Raw genomic sequence first — 19632 nt, 5'->3', positions numbered from 1 at the left:
TATCAATGAATAACAGCAAATTATGATATAAAATAGTGATGCAAATTGGACGTATCAGGCCCGGAGGACCCTTTGCCTCGATCATTTCTGACAAATATACCCTATCCAGACGGTGCCTCGCATCCCGTTCTGGCAGGTATCTTTCTCCCAGTCGATCTCCCAATGGGTTCCGGTGTGCTGTGGGTCTTGTTGAATCAGCCTCATCATAACATTCCGGTACCGCGGCCCTTGCCTGCCGGTACCTCGGGGGAAGCATTTCCTCCTCCTCATACGCCGCCCTTGCAGCTCGATAATTTTGCCCGGTCTCATGTTTATCGGCATGATTGTTTCCGGCATAGCCTCCTTTGGCGTAGCCTCGGTCTGCCCCTTGGCTTTTTCTACCGGCATCGTGTTGCCCGGCTTGTTGTTTTCCGGCAAGGACCAGATCATACACAGTCATCTGCTGCGCATTCATCTCTTTTTCTCTTCTTCTGTCCGGATGGGGGGACGAGGCCTGCACATGGGACTTGCTACCGGCATTCTTTGTTGAACGCGCGGATTTCGAAGCCACAGCCTTGTTCAGCTTAGAAAGCTGCTCAGCGTTTTGCTGCTCGATGGTTTCAAGCAGCTCCCGGACGCGCTCTTGTTGTTTTGCCAGAGCGTCACCGGAAAGCGATTCACACAGCTCTACCGCAGCCTTAGAAGCTTTTATTGTTTTATCCGGGCTACTGTACTTAGGTTTCTCTACGATGCTCACAGATGCAGAGGTACTCTTTTCGGTAAGAATCTCCTTACGCAAATCCTGATCTAGATTGCGAGCCTTAAGCCGGTTTTCCGGTATCCTAGCAGCATGAGCGCTAACTGAAGCAAAGCCATGGGCAGCGTTATACTCACGTATGGTTAGGTTCAGCTCGCGCTGCGCCCTGACGACGTCCTTGCCGTTCTCGAGCAGCTTCTGGCGCTGCACCTCCAGCTCCGCCTGCGCCGCTGCCGGGTCGATGTTCTGCGCGATGGGCGTGGCGAGGACCCTCATCGCCGCCTGAAGCGGTGTCTCCGGTAGCGCGGACGATGCTCCCGCAGCGCCTGCGTCGCGCTCCAGCGGTGGCTTGGCCGCACGGGTTGATGCCGCACGCCCAGCACCTTCTTCCACAGCTTCCTTGCCAGCACCGACCACGCCAGCCATCATCACCTCCACGCTGCCAGCGGCGCGGCCAGCATGTAGCCACCTTGGTGGATCCGGCGCCACCAGCACCGGCGAGAGGCGCTGGTGCACAGGGACGGTGCCGAAGTAGACGCGGTGGCTGCCGAACTCGATGATGCGGCCGTTCTTGGGGAAGATGCCGCCGTTGGCGAAGCAGCCCGCGTTGTCGTTGATGAAGTCCATGGAGTAGATGCGCTGCACCAGCGCGGACACCGTACGCTGGCCGGCGACGTCGAGGAGGCCCGCCCGAATATGAACTCTAGCAAGCGCCACTTCATGCCCCACGGTAGGCGCCAACTGTCGTCGTGGTGAACGAGCATATGCCATGGGATGGCTTAAGTTGGGGCCGAATGGACGCTAGAGGATTCGGGGGAGGGTTTGTGATCAGATGGGATGAACTTCCGGATGCTTTCCTCAAGAACTCAGCCAAAGGCAACGATACAAGAAGAAACACACAAGGAAGAACTCTGCTCTAGATCTTTCTCTTCATTGATCTCAACAAGATACAGGTTTTTGGATACAAGGTTCATCGTCCCGCAAAGGGTAGTGCCCCCTCTCCTTATATAGGGGAAAGGGTGGCTTACAGGGCAAGAAACCCTAATGGCATCTTTGACTAGACAAACTACTTTACAAAGTTACTTTAATCATAGATGACGGCGGGATCTTCTTTAATCAGGGAGGCTGACGTCCCCCCAACAATGAAAAATAACGTCCCCAAAATCCTAGCTCAATTTGACTCCGTATAGGTCTCTGAAAGTGAAAAATACACAAACAGGGTTTTCCAGTTTTGCAGAGTTATAACCCAAATAAAGGGGATCATTGGTAAATCCCCATAAATCAATATAAACATGAAAATAGCATCATATATTTTACAATTGTGTGGGAATATGAGTAAATAAAGTACAAAGTTTATGTATGCATTTTACATGCATCAACATCCCCAAGCTTAACCTATGCTCGTCCTCGAGTATAAAGGTGATAAAACTAACATGAACTTTGGAGTTTATTATATTACTTCTATGTGATCATGCAAAGTCTTACAAGGTTCAGTCAATATAGAATAATTATAAGCGATATGAACTATAAACTTACATTTTACAAAGCATGCATAGTAGTAAATAGCATTGTAAGCAAATGAATGATAAGTATTATGAATCATAAAGCATGCTTGGATAATTCTATAGAGATTTTTTGGAAGATGCATTGTCCTCTCTCTTGATTCTCTTGACTCTCTTGACTCTTGAACATAAGAAAGTAAATAGGGAATATATGGGATAATCCTCCAACAAAATAAAAAGGTAAAGAGAGCATAAAACAATATTTTGAGATATGAAATTCATGTCAACAATACTCATAAGGATGGAGTTTCATGCATCTCTTAGTTATAGAGATTCCCATGATTCATGTGTTTGACCTCATATAAGTAAGTATGCCTCACGCTCCAGCACTTACATAACCACACGTCGTATTACTCAACTTTAGATTACCACAGACCTTTCACATATTGTTTTAACCAAGAATAACACAAAGGGGTACCTCCATGTTGCCTGTACAAAGAACCAAAAGAGACTTAGAATCTCGACTTATATGTAGGCCATCCATAACGAGACAACATGGACAATAGTCTTGTGAGCATCCTCTCTAGAATCTCTCTCTCAAATTTTTTGCTCAATCTTTTTCTGTCTTTATTTTTCCACTTTTTTTTTTACTTTCTCTCTTCCTATTGAGGATGCTCGTGGTGATCATGATTAGGCATGGCTTTGGTTAGTTCCCCAATGCACTTTTTTAACATATATGCATACTCTAGTCTTTATTTGATAATCCCGTTTATTTCATCCGAGATGGCCACCGGTTACTAGGGTCATGATGATGAACTCAAGGGTAAGTGCAATGGTAAAAGGTATTTCCCATTTCAGCATGGTCCAGTCTAGCTCATTACACATAATTGGTCAAACCCATAACATACATAGTGGTGTTTTCCTCCCATGCCTTACTTTCCTATGAGTTTTGAATTACACCAAAATGAATATTCTCAAATGATTGGAGGCATAATACACATATTATACTTGGAATAACAAGTTTCATGTAGGTAGATATGATAGACATTTGGGCTTGAGTTGAATTGGAAACAAGTCTATGCCTGTGTGGGAATTCAATTTTTTGGCTAGCAAGAGATCTAGAAGCATGCAATAGTATCCATAGTGCTATTCATTCATCATCAAACAATGATAATTAATGTAAAAATATATGTATACTAGTAATAAGTAGAACCAAATAAGGCCCATAGCAAATCATCATTCAATAAAGCATTTGAAACTAGTAGTACCATGCACAATATAAATTTCAGCTTTAATTAGCATCCCTCTTCATCTTTTAATAATATACAACTTGTTTTCATTGAGGAATTTATGGATAGAGAGTTTATTTCAGTATGTCTTTCATAAGCATGAAAAGTATTCAATGTTGGTCTTATTTGATTCAAAACAAAACTAGTCACAAAACAAATAAAGGACGCTCCAAGTTTTAGCGAGAATTCTATGTTGCTGAAAAAACAAAGTTCAGAAGTATGCAAACCGAAAGTTTTAATATGTGTCCGGTGGGATGCCTTGGGCATCTCCAAGCCTACATTATTATATTGATCTTGGTGTGGTGTTCCTATATTCCCCGTGAAAAAACTTCAACACAAATTTTCTTCCCACTTTTCTATGGGGTGACATTAGTGTTACAAGAATAATATGCTTGTTGCTATCTTTTCATTGATAAAATTATTTCTTCATAAACTAGAGAGAACATAATTTCCTACTAATTCTAGTATATTAAAAGTTTCAAGAACAAATCATTTTGATACTTAAAAGAATGGTTCCAACATTAAGAGGCGAAATCTATCCAAAATTTTAGCTCAAGAAAAACTGTATTTTTTCGACCACTTCGACATGTCAGGAATTTTAGAAAAAATTGTGCATATATAGGATGAAAAGTTGCAGATAATTTTAATTTATAAATATTTTATGAGTTACCAAAAAATCATAAAAATCATGCACTATAAAGTGCAGCGCATGAATCAACAACTCCATATTTGTTTCACAACTTTCATCATCCAAATGAGTAAAAATTGGTAATTTATTTTAGAAACCAGAGAGTAAACTAAAAATAAACTATCATGCTACATAAAGCATTTAGAGATAAAATAAAAATAAAAACATCTCGGGTTGCCTTCCGTAAAGCGTTTTCTTTATAGCCATATAGCTAGTCTTACTTACTTGGTTTTTGTTGTATGGAAATCATGTGGTAGCTTGAATCTTGGTGTTATCTCCTTCCTAGGAAAGTGCTCCATACAATTCTTATGTGGGAATTGGAATTTAACATTCCCCTCTTATGAATAATAGCCCCTGTAGTTCTCAAAAAGAGTCTCCCAAGAATTATAGGACTAGAGGTACTACTACCCATGTCCATAGGCACATGTGTCATATGTAATTCAACCATAACATTATTAAATCTTCGTAATGTTTTTTTAGTTGAATCATCGGCAAGTAAAAGATCTACAGAGCAGATGTGGGCATTACCCTTCCAAGCAGATCACTGCAGTCCGTGATGGACCAATACGTCGGTTGCAGCAATGGAAATGTGGAAGGAGGCGGATTCTTGACGGACAAGGCAAGTAGATGTCGCTTAAGGGAAAAATATATTAGATCTCATTGTAACCTAGTCAAATCCGTGCAGGACTCTCGGGACCTGGCCAGCTATATAAGGGCCAGGGGAGGGCTTGTCGGATCCCTACCTTCACAATCTACACGATTCCGCATACACCAAACCCTAGAAACCTTGCCGATAGGTGAGATCACCACCACGCAGTCTATTGGCTGCCCCATTTTAACTTTTTTCATCGATTATCAAGATCAGACAAGCATGAGTAAGGGTTTTACCTCATCCAGGGCCCCGAACCTAGGCAAATCTCACCTCTTGCTCGTTTGGTATCTGATGTCTAGTGCTAACCCTTCCAAGCAGATCCCCCTCGTCAATTGGCGCCGTCTGTGGGAACCCTGCTCGTTTATAACACAACATCGGCTGTTTCGATCGCGCCGGCTGCATCATCGCTGACATCGTCATCGTTGGCTCTGTCATCGCCGATCTTAGAAGATCTGATCTGCTTCGGGTCCTTCGAGTTCAACCCCACGCCTTCGTGTCACGTTCGGCCTTTTCGGGCCTACGTGGTGGGATGGACATGGCGTTCGGGAGCGTCCACCTCAGCATCAGCGACGGTGGAGTTCTACAACTTCCTGACCCGATCACTTCGGGCCCCGTAGCGGCCGCGTCTTCATTGACTGCTACATCCTCTGTTTCATCACCAACCGCAGCCAAACTATCGGCTGCTACTTCGTCAACCACTGCATCAGCAATATCGATCGTGTCGGCTCCGTCGTCACCATCAGCATCATCATTGCGGCGGACCACATCTATGATGTTTGTTGAATCCGATGATTCTGAGTCGTTAGACCTGACGTCGTACAACTGCATCGACTGCGACACCAGGCACGAGCTCGGCTCGGATGCTGCTCCCTTCGTGTGCGGCATCAAGTACTCCTCGGACGAGGAAAGCATCGACGAATATGGCGAGATCATCCCTCCGTCCAAGGAGCGGCTGGCGCAGTATCAGGTCTGCGTCACCTTCGATCCGGAGGCAGAAACTGAAACCCCTGCGGCCGGCAATGGCGCGCGCGTTAAGAACAATCAGCTAAAGAAGCATGGCTTCAAGACCAGAGGGTACACTCCTATTATTGTTGTAAGAATTGCCATAAGAATTACCATAATCGTTACTATTATTAGAAGGATATGGCCTATAGTTGTTACCAGAATTATTCCTATAAGCATTGTTGTTGAAATTTTTTTTTTAATGAAGTTCACATCAACATGCTCTTCTTGAGAAACCAATTAAGCTAAAGGAACATTATTAGGATCAACATTAGATCTACCATTAACAAGCATAGACATAATAGCATCAATCTTATCACTCAAGGGGGAGGTTTCTTCAACAGAATTTACCTTCTTACCTTGTGGAGTCCTTTCAGTGTGCCATTCATAGTAGTTGATCATCATATCATCAAGAAGCTTTGTTGCGGCGCCTAAAGTGATGGACATAAAAGTACCTCCAACAGCTGAATCCAATAGGTTCCGCGAAGAGAAATTCAATCCTGCATAAAAGGTTTGGATGATCATCCAAGTAGCCAGTCCATGGGTAGGGCAATTCTTGACCAAAGATTTCATTCTTTCCCATGCTTGGGGAACATGCTCATTATCCAATTGCTTAAAATTCATTATGCTACTTCTCAAAGATATAATTTTAGCGGGAGGATAATATCTACCAATGAAAGCATCCTTACATTTAGTCCATGAATCAATACTATTTTTAGGCAAAGATAGCAACCAATCTTTAGCTCTTCCTCTTAAGGAGAAAGGAAACAATTTCAGTTTTATAATGTCACCATCTACATCCTTATACTTTTGCATTTCACAAAGTTCAACAAAATTATTAAGATGGGCAGCAAGCATCATCGGAACTAACACCGAGAAAATTGCTCTCTCATAACAAGATTTAGTAAAGCAGATTTAATTTCATAAAATTCTGCTGTAGCAGCAGGTGGAGCAATAGGTGTGCATAGGAAATCATTATTAGTTGTGCTAGTGAAGTCACACAACTTAGTGTTCTCAGGAGTACCCATTTTAGCAGTAGTAAATAAGTAAACTAAATTAAGTAAAGTAGAGTAAATGCAAGTAACTAATTTTTTGTGCTTTTGATATAGAGAAAGCAAACAAAGCAGAAAATAAAATAAAATAAAGCAAGACAATAATAAAGTAAAGAGATTGGATGTGAGAGACTCCCCTTGCAGCGTGTCTTGATCTCCCCGGCAACGGCGCCAGAAATTTAGCTTGATGACGCGTGAAGCACACGTTCGTTGGGAACCCCAAGTGGAAGGTGTGATGCGTACAGCAGCAAGTTTCCTCGATAAGAAACCAAGGTTATCAAACCAGTAGGAGTCAAAGGCCACGTGAAGGTTGTTGGTGACGGAGTGTAGTGCGGCGCAACACCAGGGATTCCGGCGCCAACGTGGAACCTGCACAACACAATCAAAATACTTTGCCCCAACTTAACAGTGAGGTTGTCAATCTCACCGGTTTGCTGTAAACAAAGGATTAAACGTATGGTGTGGAAAATGATGTTTGTTTGCAATGAACAGTAGAGAACAATGATTGCAGTAGATTGTATTCAGATGTAAAAGAATGGACCGGAGTCCACAGTTCACTAGTGGTGTCTCTCCAATAAGAAATAGCATGTTGGGTGAACAAATTACAGTTGGGCAATTGACAAATAGAGAGGGCATAATAATGCACATACATATCATGATGACTAATATGAGATTTACTTAGGGGATTACGACAAATTACATAGACCGCTATCCAGCATGCATCTATGCCTAAAAAGTCCACCTTCGGGTTAGCATCCGCACCCCTTCCAGTATTAAGTTGCAAACAACAGACAATTGCATTAAGTATGGTGCGTAATGTAATCAACACAAATATCCTTAGACAAAGCATTGATGCTTTATCCCTAGTGGCAACAACACATCCACAACCTTAGAACTTTCTGTCACTGTCCCAGATTCAATGGAGCATGAACCCACTATCGAGCATAAATACTCCATCTTGGAGTCACAAGTATCAACTTGGCCAGAGCCTCTACTAGCAACGGAGAGCATGCAAGATCATAAACAACACATATATGATAGATCAATAATCAACTTGACATAGTATTCCATATTCATCGGATCCCAACAAACACAACATGTAGCATTACAAATAGACGATCTTGATCATGATAGGCAGCTCACAAGATCTAACATGATAGCACAATAGTCGGAGGAGGCACGGGGGCCCCACACCATAGGCCGGCGCTGGCCCCATGCTGGCCGCGCCGCCCTATGGTTAGGGCGCCTCGTGGCCCCACTTCGTATCCTCTTCGGTCTTCTGGAAGCTTCGTGGAAAAATAAGACCCTGGGCGTTTGTTTCGTCCAATTCCGAGAATATTTCCTGTGTAGAATTTCTGAAACCAAAAACAGCACAAAACAGGAACTGGCTCTTCGGCATCTTGTTAATAGGTTAGTGCCGGAAAATGCGTATAAATGATATAAAGTGTATATAAAACATGTGAGTATTGTCATAAAACTAGCATGGAACATAAGAAATTATAGATATGTTTGAGACGTATCAGTGACGCAGCACCATAAATAACTCGTTGGACGAATTTTATGATGGAGTAACTTGTATAATTCACCCAATCATCATTGTTCACTATGGTGGCTTCAATGTTCTGAAATCCTCGCTTGCAACGCCATCCTGAATCCTTGCGAGTCCGTCGCCATCTCCATGCACGTTCCTAATCCAATGCTTGACGTCCATGCTAGATCCATTCCTAAATAATATAGATACATTTGATTTAGGTAGCATCATATTCTCATATATATTAGAAATGATTCCTAGTAACGAAGGTACCTGAGATGTGGTTGCAGGAGTATTGGTTGTATCTATCATAGTGATGTCCTCATCAACGTGCTCGCGCACATCGAGGACGGCAACTACCCCGTATTGGGGATGCCGCCGGCGGCGGCGGCGCCTTCCGTGTCGCGCCGAGGTCGGCATCCCGTTCCTGCAGGTCGGGTCCTCCACCTACGACGCCGAGGAGCTTCAAGAAGGAGCCGACGCCGCCACCACCGACCAGAGGAGGCAGCGGCGCCCTCGTCATCCGCGAGGGGGGACCCTTGTTGTCTCCATCGTGCGACCGCAAGAGAAAGACGACGAAGGGCAACTAGGTCCCAGCTCGCCGACGAGGAGGCTGCGGCGATCCGCGAGGCCATCGCGAGGTCGCTGGACGACCTTTCTCCTCGTTCCATACTATAGCTAACCGGTCGGTACGACCGATTTTCTACCCACCGATCGGGCGACCGACGTCTAGACGGCCCATATTTTTGCTAGTAAAATAAAATAAAATAAAATAAAATAAAATAGATGAGGGAACTGAAGAATAGGAAACGCTTGGAGTAGCAATTCCTCAGTAACCTGATCCCAACAGCCGGTTCTGACTCCAACTCCTCACGGAAAAGAAGCCCGACCACCGCATTCCCCGTCCCGGCCGGCGGCTACCGCATCCCCCGAAACCGGCGGCGGGTCTCCTACCTCCCCGGCGAAGCCAGCTCCAGCTCCTGTGAGGCAAGGAGAGGAGGGACCCAGTCGGCCGACCGAAACCCTAGCCCTAGCCCCAGCGGCATCGGTATGTGACATCGCCGACGCGGCCGTCGCCGTCGCGCCGTCCCAAGCTACCTCACTTCTCGTCCCCGACGCGTGGCCTCCCCGACAGCGGGGGACATGGAGCGAGGAGATACGCCCAATTCAGGACCGCCAGTTGCGGCGTCAGTGATGGCGGCGGCAGCCATGGGAGAGTCCCAGTGTGAGGCGACGCGGCAGAAGAGGATGAAGAAGAAGCCAAAGCCGGATGGTGCGGGGTTCGGGATGGCTCCGTCGCAATCTCCCCTGCCGGCTGCCACATTCCTCCAAACCCATACCCAATCCCCCGCTCCCGGAACCCCAATCCTGGAGGAGGCGGTGGCTGTGCCTGTGAGGAAGAGGAAGAGGAAGGTGCGTAATGATCAGAAGGCGGCAGCGGAGGGGGACAAACATGGGGAGGAGCCCATGCTGGCAGCAACAACGACGATGAAGAAGAAGAAGAAGCATAGGGAGCCCAGGTCATCTCCTTCACTGTCCGCTGCTGCCGCTGCCAAAGAATCAATTTTGCAGCAGGGGCCGGAGGTGAACACCAAACAGAAGCGGAATAATGAAGAGGGGCCATCCACCGCCCAATTGCTTCAAGACCCAGCTCAATCCCCAGCTCTCGGAGCCCAGATCCTGGAAGAGGCGACGACCGAGGCTGCAATGAGGAAGTGGAAAATGCGTGATGAGAAGAGGGTGGCGGTACTGCCTTTTGCTCAAAACCAGGAGCAGACGGAGGAGCTCGTGCTGGCGGTGACGACGAAGAAGAAGAAGCGCAAGCGCAGGGAGCGCAAGTCATCGCCTTCACTGACCGCTGCTGCCATTGTCGAAGCCCCAATCTTGCAGCAGGAGGCCAAGGTGACCAAGAAACGATTGCCACTTGATCCCACGCAGGCTCAATCACAAGGAACAAAGGCCCCCCGTGCCTCCAAGCCTCTATCCGCTGCCACATTCCTTGAAGCTCCAACTCAACCCCTAGCTTCCAGAACCCCAATGTTGGAGGAGGCGGCTGTGGCGGTGATGAGTGAGAGGAAGATTTGTAAGGAGCAGAAGGTGGTGGCACTGCCTCTTTCCCAAAACACTACATTGGAGGAGCCCGTGCTGGCGATGACGATGATGAAGAAGAAGAAACACAAGGAGCGCAAGTCATCTCCTTCACTCACTGTTTCCACTTTTGCCGAAGCCCCAATCTTGCAGCAGGAGGCAAAGGTGACCAAGAAACGATTGCCACTTGATCCCACGCAGGCTCAATCACAAGGAACAAAAGCCCCCCGTGCCTCCAAGCCTCTATCCGCTGCCACATTCCTTGAAGCTCCAACTCAACCCCCAGCTTCCAGAACCCCAATGTTGGAGGAGGCGGCCGTGGCAGTGATGAGTGAGAGTAAGATTTGTAAGGACCAGAAGGTGGCGGCACTGCCTCTTTCTGAAAACACTACCTTGGAGGAGCCCGTGCTGGCGGCGACGATGATGAAGAAGAAGAAACACAAGGGGCGCAAGTCATCTCCTTCACTCACTGATGCCGCCGCTGCCGAAGCCCCAATCTTGCAGCAGGAGGCAAAGGTGACCAAGAAACCGAAGCGGAGGAAGGAGGAGGGGCCATCTACCTATTCGCCATTGCAACTTCACCCCGGGTTGACTCAGTCAGAAGGAACAAAGGTTTCCCATGCCTCAAAGCCTCTACCCGCTGCCACATTCTTTGAAGACCCAGCTCAATACACAGCTCCCAGGGCCCCAATGCTGGAAAAGGCGGCGGCGGTGATGAGCAAGAGGAAGATTTGTAAGGAGCAGAGGGTGGCAGCAGTGTGTCTTGCCCAAAATACTACCTTGGAGGAGCAGAGGGACGACACCATGGCGGTAAAGGAGAAAAAGGAGTCCAATCACATGAAGCACACACTGTCATCTATTTCTGCATCAGCTGCATCTGAAACCACCATTTGGGAGCAGAAAGTGAAGGTGACCAAGAAACAGAAGCAGAGGAAGCAGCAGGAGCCATCTGGCAAGTCACCATTGTCACTTCACCCTGGCCAGACTCACTCAGCCCAATCACAAGGGGGCAAAGCTCCACCGGAACAAGAGGGAGAAGCTGATGCCCGAAAGGGTAGTAGTATTAAGAAAAGCAATGGAAAAATGCCCTGCGTCCGTGTCCTCAGCAATCGTAAGCTTATCAAGGAGGCAAGCAAGAGGCAGCCGGCGCTGCCCGAAGGCTTTGTGCCGTTCAGTGATTTTGTTTCCAATTGCACGGAGCAGAACCCTGATGAATCATTGCCTTACCGTGCATTTTTTGACCAGTTCCGCTATAACCCTGTCCGTGGAGATCACAAACCCCCACTTCCTAGAACCCCTGATCATCTAGCAAGGCTGCTACCTCGGGCGAATGAAACCTCCAAGGCTTCCAAGACTAACAATTCTGTAGTTTGCAAGTCAAAGAAGAAAGATTCAGGTCCAGGCTCACAGGAGAAACTACATCCACAAGTAAAGGAAAACCCTAAGAAAATGGGGACCACAAAGCGAAGGCAACCACCACCGTTACTTACCCCTGCTGAGATGTGCTCAGACATATACAGGCGCGTTCCCCTGGATCAGCTGGTACCACCGCCACGCTCTCCGCATAATCTTTTGCAGGAGAAGTATGCTTCTGATCCATGGAAGGTTATTGTCATCTGCATGCTGCTCAACTTAACACAGGGTAAACAGGTAAGCTCCAAGATTATTCGCTTGAACTTAATTTCTGTGCAAACTAATATGATTAATGAAAGTTCTGATAGTCTCGAAAGTTAAAAAAAAAACTTGCTTGTGTTCCTGTAAGCTAATGATAATGAATGATCGATCAGTGTTTCCACACTTATTTCATATGTAAAAAGATGGCTAACCAATAACTTTTTTCTCGATTAATAAGTCAAGAAGATAACTGAACTTGAATTGTCAAAAATATTTTGTAGTTTATATGTAGAAGTGGGAGCCGCTGTTTCATTTTGATGGTCCTTTGAAGAACAATTTTGCTGCACAGGCAAGCTTAGCAGTTGCATGTAACATGGTCTCATTTTTTTATTGTGTGTGTGTATTGTGTTATTTGAGTGTAGCACTGTATTTAGACTTGTGTTCCATTTGTTTTAGGAGATAATGCATCAATACCATTTTCCAGTTTAAGTTCAAGAATTCAGTCTTCTCTATTAACTAATGTAGGTCAAAAATATTATTGAGGGGTTCTTCGAATGCTATCCTGATGCTCACTCTGCAATTAACGCTGACCCTGAGAAGATGGCGGGGTATCTTGAATGTCTAGGGTTGCAGCATGTAAAAACAACTAGAATCCAGAAATTCTCCAAGGAGTATGTTGAAAAAGAATGGACCTATATTACTGAGCTTTGTGGTGTCGGCAAGTGAGTACTGCCCCTTTAATTCTTCTGTTGGATATGAAGTATTTGTATAATGGTGCTTCTTATTCCGCCTGATTAGTAACAATAAATTATACTTACTGTAGGTATGCAGCTGATGCTTACGCAATATTTTGTGCTGGTAGAGCAATAGAGGTGGCGCCTAAAGACCACAAGTTAGTTGATTATTGGAAGTACGTCTGCTTTAAGCTGCCCCTGATGCAGGTAGTATTCTGGACACATGTGGTTTAGTGAATTGTTGTGAGCTTGCATTTTAAAATTTCATGGCTCCATGTGAGATGCTAATTAAGACCGGAAAAATGCTCATGAGCTTCTCCGAACTTTTCTGCATCCATACTATCAGTGGATGCTCCACCTTGCTCTTCACGCCCAAACAACACCTCAATAAAATCCCTGAAATACACCAAGGCCTGTTATACTGATTTTTCAATATCTGTGGCAATGTATATGTAATTTATTTGAAAATCATGTACTTGTTCTCCATAAATATCTTATGGCCATGAAGAGGCTGTCAAACAAGGAACTCTATCTGTGAGAACTATGAGGGTATCTAGCTATTGGTATTATCATCTATATATAATGGCAAGTGAGATATTTCTATTCTTTATTCCTAGATAGTCATTGTAAGTAGACTTCGTCTCTATGTTAGCGCTAGAAGCAGTGTACTCTTTCTGGTCTTGTGCAATGCTAATTTGAGCTTACTATACCAAACAATGCTATGAACCGGACCGTTTGAATTGTGTCAAATCCATTGAGCGAGCCTTTGTCCAGCCGCAAACTCATGAATTGCATTTGCAGACACACCGCGATACTGGAGATATATATTATTTGAGTTCTCAAGACAAATTAATAAAGTCGCACTTTGACCTTCAAACTTGTTCATATATTGCAGAAAGCGCAAAACGCGCAGGAAGCTGGAGTTCAGGAGCAGGAATTAGCCGTGATGAGCTAAAACAGGAAATTGGGCTGTAGGACACAGCAAGTGCTGCTGATGTTGTGCTTTGCCTCCTGAATAGTATTATTAAAAACGTGATGCTGCTGTCTATGAGGGCAAACCACTTTTTTTTTTATGCGATGACTTTGGCTGTGAATCATCATCTTAATTGTTTGGGCCTTGTACAGGATGTTGCAAGTTGAAGGCAAAGAAGTTTCTGTCAGTATTTGAAGTTTATCTTTATCTTTAAATACGTCTTCTTTGTTTGTAGATAGATTTACTATCCTCTGGAAATAAAGTTTTTTTTCTCCCTGGTCCAGTTGACACTGACGGAACATGTTCCTAGTGTGTTGAATAAATTGAGAAGATTTTGGTGATTTTCTTAACGAGAGTTTGGTGCCAAGATCCATCCAAGGATCCAAGTTCAGTGTACATTGATTGAGTCAGAAACTGGTGGACTATATCTGTCTTGGTTTCCTTTTTTGTGTGATGTAAATGGGTTCACTGTGGGGCTGAGTCCATTTGTCCGAAAGTTTAGTTGGTCTGCTGAGTTCCAGATTGTTTCCTTGCTCCAGACTATTGTTACTAGAGTGTTGTTTAAACTGAGCAGAGTAACGTGTGATGTTCACGCTACTGACTAGAGAAACATGTGCCGATGCTGTTCATTATTGACGGAACCTATTTATAGCAGCATACTGCCTGGCGCACTGAAACGGCATAGAGAGAACCATGGGGATGGTGGATTAGATGGCATACCATTTTCAGAATATGATTTACTTTTGCTATGATTTAGTTCCCTTATTCTCTCACTCAGCGTTTATGATTGATTACTACTGATTGACAACATTCCCAAGGTAAGTAATTTTCCTGGGCAAGAAATCAAGTTAATTAATTTGAAATCCCTTTTGCCGGGCAACACCAATATCACAGCCTCCTTTTTAAGGCAAGCAGCATCCCCTCCCCTCCCTCGTCCCTGAACACTGCAGCTCTTCCAATGGTGTTCTGGGGTAAACATCCCCTTCCTCCTCTCTCCTACTATGCAGGACCTGCTATGTCTAATTTCTGTATGTATATAGGCGTGGAGCTGAGGCCAGGGACGCCCTACACCCACCACTGCCAGCCCTTCCATGGCCGTCTCCGCATTTCCAAGGTTAACATTTCTTATTCAAATTCATCATCCTGTTAAACTCATGATGTATACTAGTGTGTACACGATTTTTCCGTATGAGTTACCAATAATTTGCCTCACCCCTAGTCATGCTCTCATATGTAAAAGAAGCGTTATTCAAGGATATTTTCTTTCTGATTACATTCTGTGACAACCCATCGCATGAATAAACCAAAACCAGAACAATAGAAGAATAGCAATCTTAATGTACACAAAAATGAGGGAGGGAGAAAATTACTCTGGGTTCAGAGTAAAAAACATGTCATACACTTGATTTACGCTACTATTTGGAGTACAACCCAGATCTAATAACTTAGAGGCACAATGAGGAAGACATATTTTGGAGGATGGTACTATAGGGCAAAACTTCACTTCGCTGCATATTCCATCAGAATCAGGATCTCTCTATCCACCAAAACTTTAGTCGCTTTTTCTGCCAGTCAACTATCCAGTTCACATGTTATATGAGCTGTCATGTTTAATTTTTAATGAGAGCTGTAGGAACTACAAGCTAAAATATATACTCATCGCCATCCAGTTGGAGGTTATATGATGTTATCAGCTTCTGCTTAATTTCTCCACTTCTTCACTGTAATATGTTTCAGTTGCAGCAGTCCCTTCTGCTCTAACAGCGGAGGAGTCCAACCGGAGCCACTGTAACTTATCTTTGAGCACAGAAAGCCTTTCAAATCCGTGTACCTTGTCAATTGTTGCTATGATCTCTCTATCATCTCCAGATCAGTACCAGATTTCTCCAATTTAGCATGGAACTCTTCCTTTTTAGAATTAGGTGCTTGCGTATATGCAGCTATCCTTCATGCTTCCTTGAAGTTGCTTGCAGCAGCAGCAAGCCTCTAGTTTAGGACCCCTTTTATCAATAACTCTCAGGTTCTGCTTAAATGTAGCTACCTCCATTAGTGCTTATCTCAATGTGGCTGCTCAAAATCACATGAATGCATCAGCACAAGCATAACAAGAAATTAGCAAAAACTATATTATATTCAGTGCAAGTCTCAGCCAACAAAAACAGAGCAAATTCTTCTCTTTTGAAAGCAGAGCAAATTGAAGAACATAGAAGTTAGTAGTGCGAAGGTGGCCGCTGTCAGCGTGAAACTAGCGTCATAATTTCACATGAATACACCAAAATTTAACTTGGAGACAGTACAAATGGAAAGAAAAATGTGACCAAATCATCAAAATGCATCCATAGGTCTGTTTCTCTAATGTTTCAATTGAAGTATCACAAGCAAAAAAAAAAAATCGATCCATCTGCCGCTCGCCAACAAACAAAATATCCCCGCGCCCAAACAGATCCAAGAATCGAAATCTATTGTGGTAGAGAAATACGAATGGAGGAACATGTTGTTACCATGGCTGCAAGAAGAAAGTCTGAATCTAGGAGCAGCTCATGGGGCGGCCTGAATAGTGAATACACATGTCTCGCCGGGAGCAGCAGAGCTGGCGACGCCGTAACTTAGCTCCGACTAAGGTCGCTGCCTCGCACAGAAGGATAAGTCTCCACCGCGCAAGTTTTCGTCTTTGCCGGTGATACCATTTTTCCATCACCTCTCCGGCCAACGTTTTTTTTTTTTTTAATTTAGGTCTAATGGGCTCGTGATGAGGGGAGCGTAACTAAGCTAGGATTAGGCTGTCGGGATGTGATTCATTTCCCTTTTATATTATCACTTTATTTTCCGAAAGTTAATTATTAGATAGTTTATTGAAACAATCTTTAAGTATGACATGATAATCATTAAGCTAAATTATATTTTTGCAAACTTGAGCCCTCCAAAGATTTTAAATTTATTTTACTTTTCTGTGATGATTCTTAGGCTGCACTGGTCAGCTACGATGCTGCTACAAGGACTCTGGTTCAATGTACTGTTGGTAACAGGATGCCGCTGATACTTTGTAGCTTGAATCCTATGTTGGCTGAGATGTGCCATCTAGAGGTCGAGTTTGACGAGGATGACGATGTTCTGTTTTCAGTACTTGGTCCAAATTCTGTGCATCTCTCTGGATATTACCTCCAGAGCAGCACTAGCAATATCAATATTGCACTAGACAAAAAATCATCGTATCCTTTTTCAAATGTTGATTGATTGACCTTATGCTTTGTTTCATCTTTTGTGTAGCACTTTAGACACATATAGTTCATTCTTAACCTTGTAACAAGAGAATCTTATGAAGAAGATATTGAAGCGTCTGATAGCGAGTATATTTCCGAGAGTGATGAGGAAAGTTATGAATCTGACTTCATTGATGACGGTGACCTTGAAGTATTTGACAAAAAATATGATTTAGATTCTGATGATCATGATGTCTGCTCCTTCCCTGGTCACCGCCAACAAGGTATATGAATGAAGTGTGAATCAGTAACATACTTAGGACATATGTTGTTCATATGCATACTCCTTTGTAGCATTATTTTAAGTAAGGATATAAGGATACTCTTTTAATCAAACTCAATGATGATTATGAATTCTGGACTTAGATTTCATTTGTAGTTCACTACTTAAAAATTAAAATGAGACCAAATGGTTTTCATGTCATAAAATTTTACTTGTTTTGCACACAACATATTGTCACCTTTATACTACATATGTCACAGTGTAGAGTTTTGGTATCTTTTGTAAAAGTTCTATCAACATGCCTGTTTCAACTTATATTGTGCAAGTCTTCGTACTTCTAGGTCTTTTTGTATTATTTTATTCACATTGGTTGCCTTTGTGTTTAAAAAATGATGTTTGATGCTGCACCTGTCTAATTCACACATCTCCTCAAGTTTCCATCTATTGAGCTCTAGCACATTGTAATGCTTTTCTCCATAGCATTTGAACTGCAGCGACATTCAGAGAAGAAGAAGCACCCAGCTGACAACTCCGCTAGCAGCAACAGCAGTGAAGATGAATTTTTTTCGAGCAGGAGTGAAATCATGCAAGAGTTGCGTATGTCGGCTTTGTTGAATAAGATTTATGGTAATGTTTCTCAAGAAATTAAACCCAAAAATATCATGTCAAATGACGAGACCAAGAAACAGAGTAATGATGCCAGAAAAAGAAAATGTGAAGCCATCAATCACGATCCTTCAGATCCAACGTATATCACAGCTTCCACCTTTGTTGTATAATATCTGTATGTATTGTGTTTATTACTGAATACTGATGTGTGTCTTGTTACCTGACGTGATCTGGGCAGTAGCAGAGGTGAATGGATCAGCGATTCCAGAATGTGAAGTTGAAAAACACAAGAAATCCAAGAAAAGTCTATGAAGTTGAGTTGTGCAGAAGGATTCTAAAGCGGACCATAATAAATAGGCACAGACTATGAAGTAGGCATTCGATTAGCATGTCGATTTGCAATAATATAATTTTGTTCTCGTGTTTTATACAAGTCCTTGTGTATTAGATGTGAGGTTGACAAGTGTGGCATCCATCCTACCCTTGGGTGTAGTTACTCCCTAGCTAGTTGGTCTCCACGTGACCCCAACCTTCATCCACGCTGGTTTTGCGTATTGCTTTCCCGATCAGCACTAACGGGAAAATGGATGCCAACATACCTCCTCCGTTTGAGACTACTTCATTATTTTATTTGGTAATTATCGCAAGGAGGTTGTTAGACTAGTCATAATGCATAGTACTACCTCCGTCCCAAGGAATAAGGCGCACGCGTATTTCAAGACGAACTTTGACCATAAAAATTGAGCAATAAAATTTTGGTTATATTATATGTAACTAGGAAACATACCCGTGCGTTGCACCGGGAGAAGAACACAAAATGCAGCATCTAAACTAATTACGCAAAAATGTCACCTATCCGTAATTTCTGTAACTTGACCATTGTTATTTCAATACACCTCACTAATACTTCACTAAATAGGAAAAAACACAGATACAATCAAATTTCACTAACCATTCGTACCATTCAATTTAACTAAGAGAACAATGATTTTAAGTACATGTTGTTTAAGTGCGAGAGAGATAGAGCTAGAACAATAGAAACATCAGACCAAGCACTCGGAGCCAATGATCAGCTGATTTTCCTTTTTCACACATTATGTGATTAATCGGTTATCAGATAGCTATCCTATGTCACACATAGATGCAGCAATGTAATGCTATCTAACCCTACAGAAACGCATGTGGCTACAACTTCAATTATGACTGCCACCGAAGAGAAGCACCAATTACAAACTTAGTGCATATCTGCACATAGATTGTGCTTACGTGTGTGCTTGGTATCTCTTTGGTAGAGCTTGCTTCTTGGTCATCTGCATCCAAATCCTTTCATTCATTGACATGAACCTTTTTTTCAGCCGACATGAGTAATACCAGCAGCATGGTAGATTCAATTAGGCCAAATCCAAACGGGAGACTTCATCAAGTTTGGACTGCCGCTCATGCCCAGCAAGAGAACACAAGCCTGATGTGCGTCATGACAATAGAATATAGATCTCCTTTTTCAGCAACGGGTTGAGCACCGCCAATGCCGCACGTACAGCTTGGTTGGGCGACGGATGAAAAAATCAATTGGGATGAAGGGGCACAACCGACGAAACTGACTCCATCCACATCCCTGTAGCCATCGCCGGACGCCGGCGTGGACAGACGAAGTGTACATATTTGAGGCGGGCCGCTCC

The 19632-nt window shown here is 43.8% G+C and overlaps 1 protein-coding gene and 1 long non-coding RNA gene across 2 annotated transcripts; both read left to right on the top strand.

Moving 5' to 3' along the window:
• The first annotated feature begins 9337 nt into the window (after positions 1-9337).
• LOC124662069 lies at positions 9338-14257 on the top strand. The gene is made up of 4 exons (XM_047199958.1): positions 9338-12190; positions 12680-12876; positions 12978-13095; positions 13784-14257. The coding sequence occupies exons 1-4, from the start codon at positions 9596-9598 to the stop codon at positions 13841-13843; spliced, it is 2970 nt and encodes a 989-aa protein (XP_047055914.1). The 5' UTR covers positions 9338-9595; the 3' UTR covers positions 13844-14257.
• Positions 14258-16965: 2708 nt separating this feature from the next.
• Positions 16966-17920, top strand: LOC124665835. Its single transcript, XR_006990712.1, has 3 exons — positions 16966-17070; positions 17170-17345; positions 17825-17920. It is a non-coding gene; the product is annotated as an uncharacterized LOC124665835 (long non-coding RNA).
• The last annotated feature ends 1712 nt before the right edge of the window (positions 17921-19632 follow it).

The sequence above is a fragment of the Lolium rigidum genome, chromosome 6 (assembly GCF_022539505.1).
Source record: "Lolium rigidum isolate FL_2022 chromosome 6, APGP_CSIRO_Lrig_0.1, whole genome shotgun sequence".
NCBI classification, from domain to species: Eukaryota; Viridiplantae; Streptophyta; class Magnoliopsida; order Poales; family Poaceae; genus Lolium; species Lolium rigidum.
This window is presented reverse-complemented; position numbering and strand designations above follow the sequence as displayed.

Bases quoted from the DNA above. Each gene is read 5' to 3' on its own strand.
- LOC124662069 (XM_047199958.1), top strand. From the start codon at position 9,596: ATGGAGCGAGGAGATACGCCCAATTCAGGACCGCCAGTTGCGGCGTCA. The intron at 12,191-12,679 runs GTAAGCTCCAAG...TAACTAATGTAG, and splicing joins ACTTAACACAGGGTAAACAG to GTCAAAAATATTATTGAGGG. The intron at 12,877-12,977 runs GTGAGTACTGCC...TACTTACTGTAG, and splicing joins GAGCTTTGTGGTGTCGGCAA to GTATGCAGCTGATGCTTACG.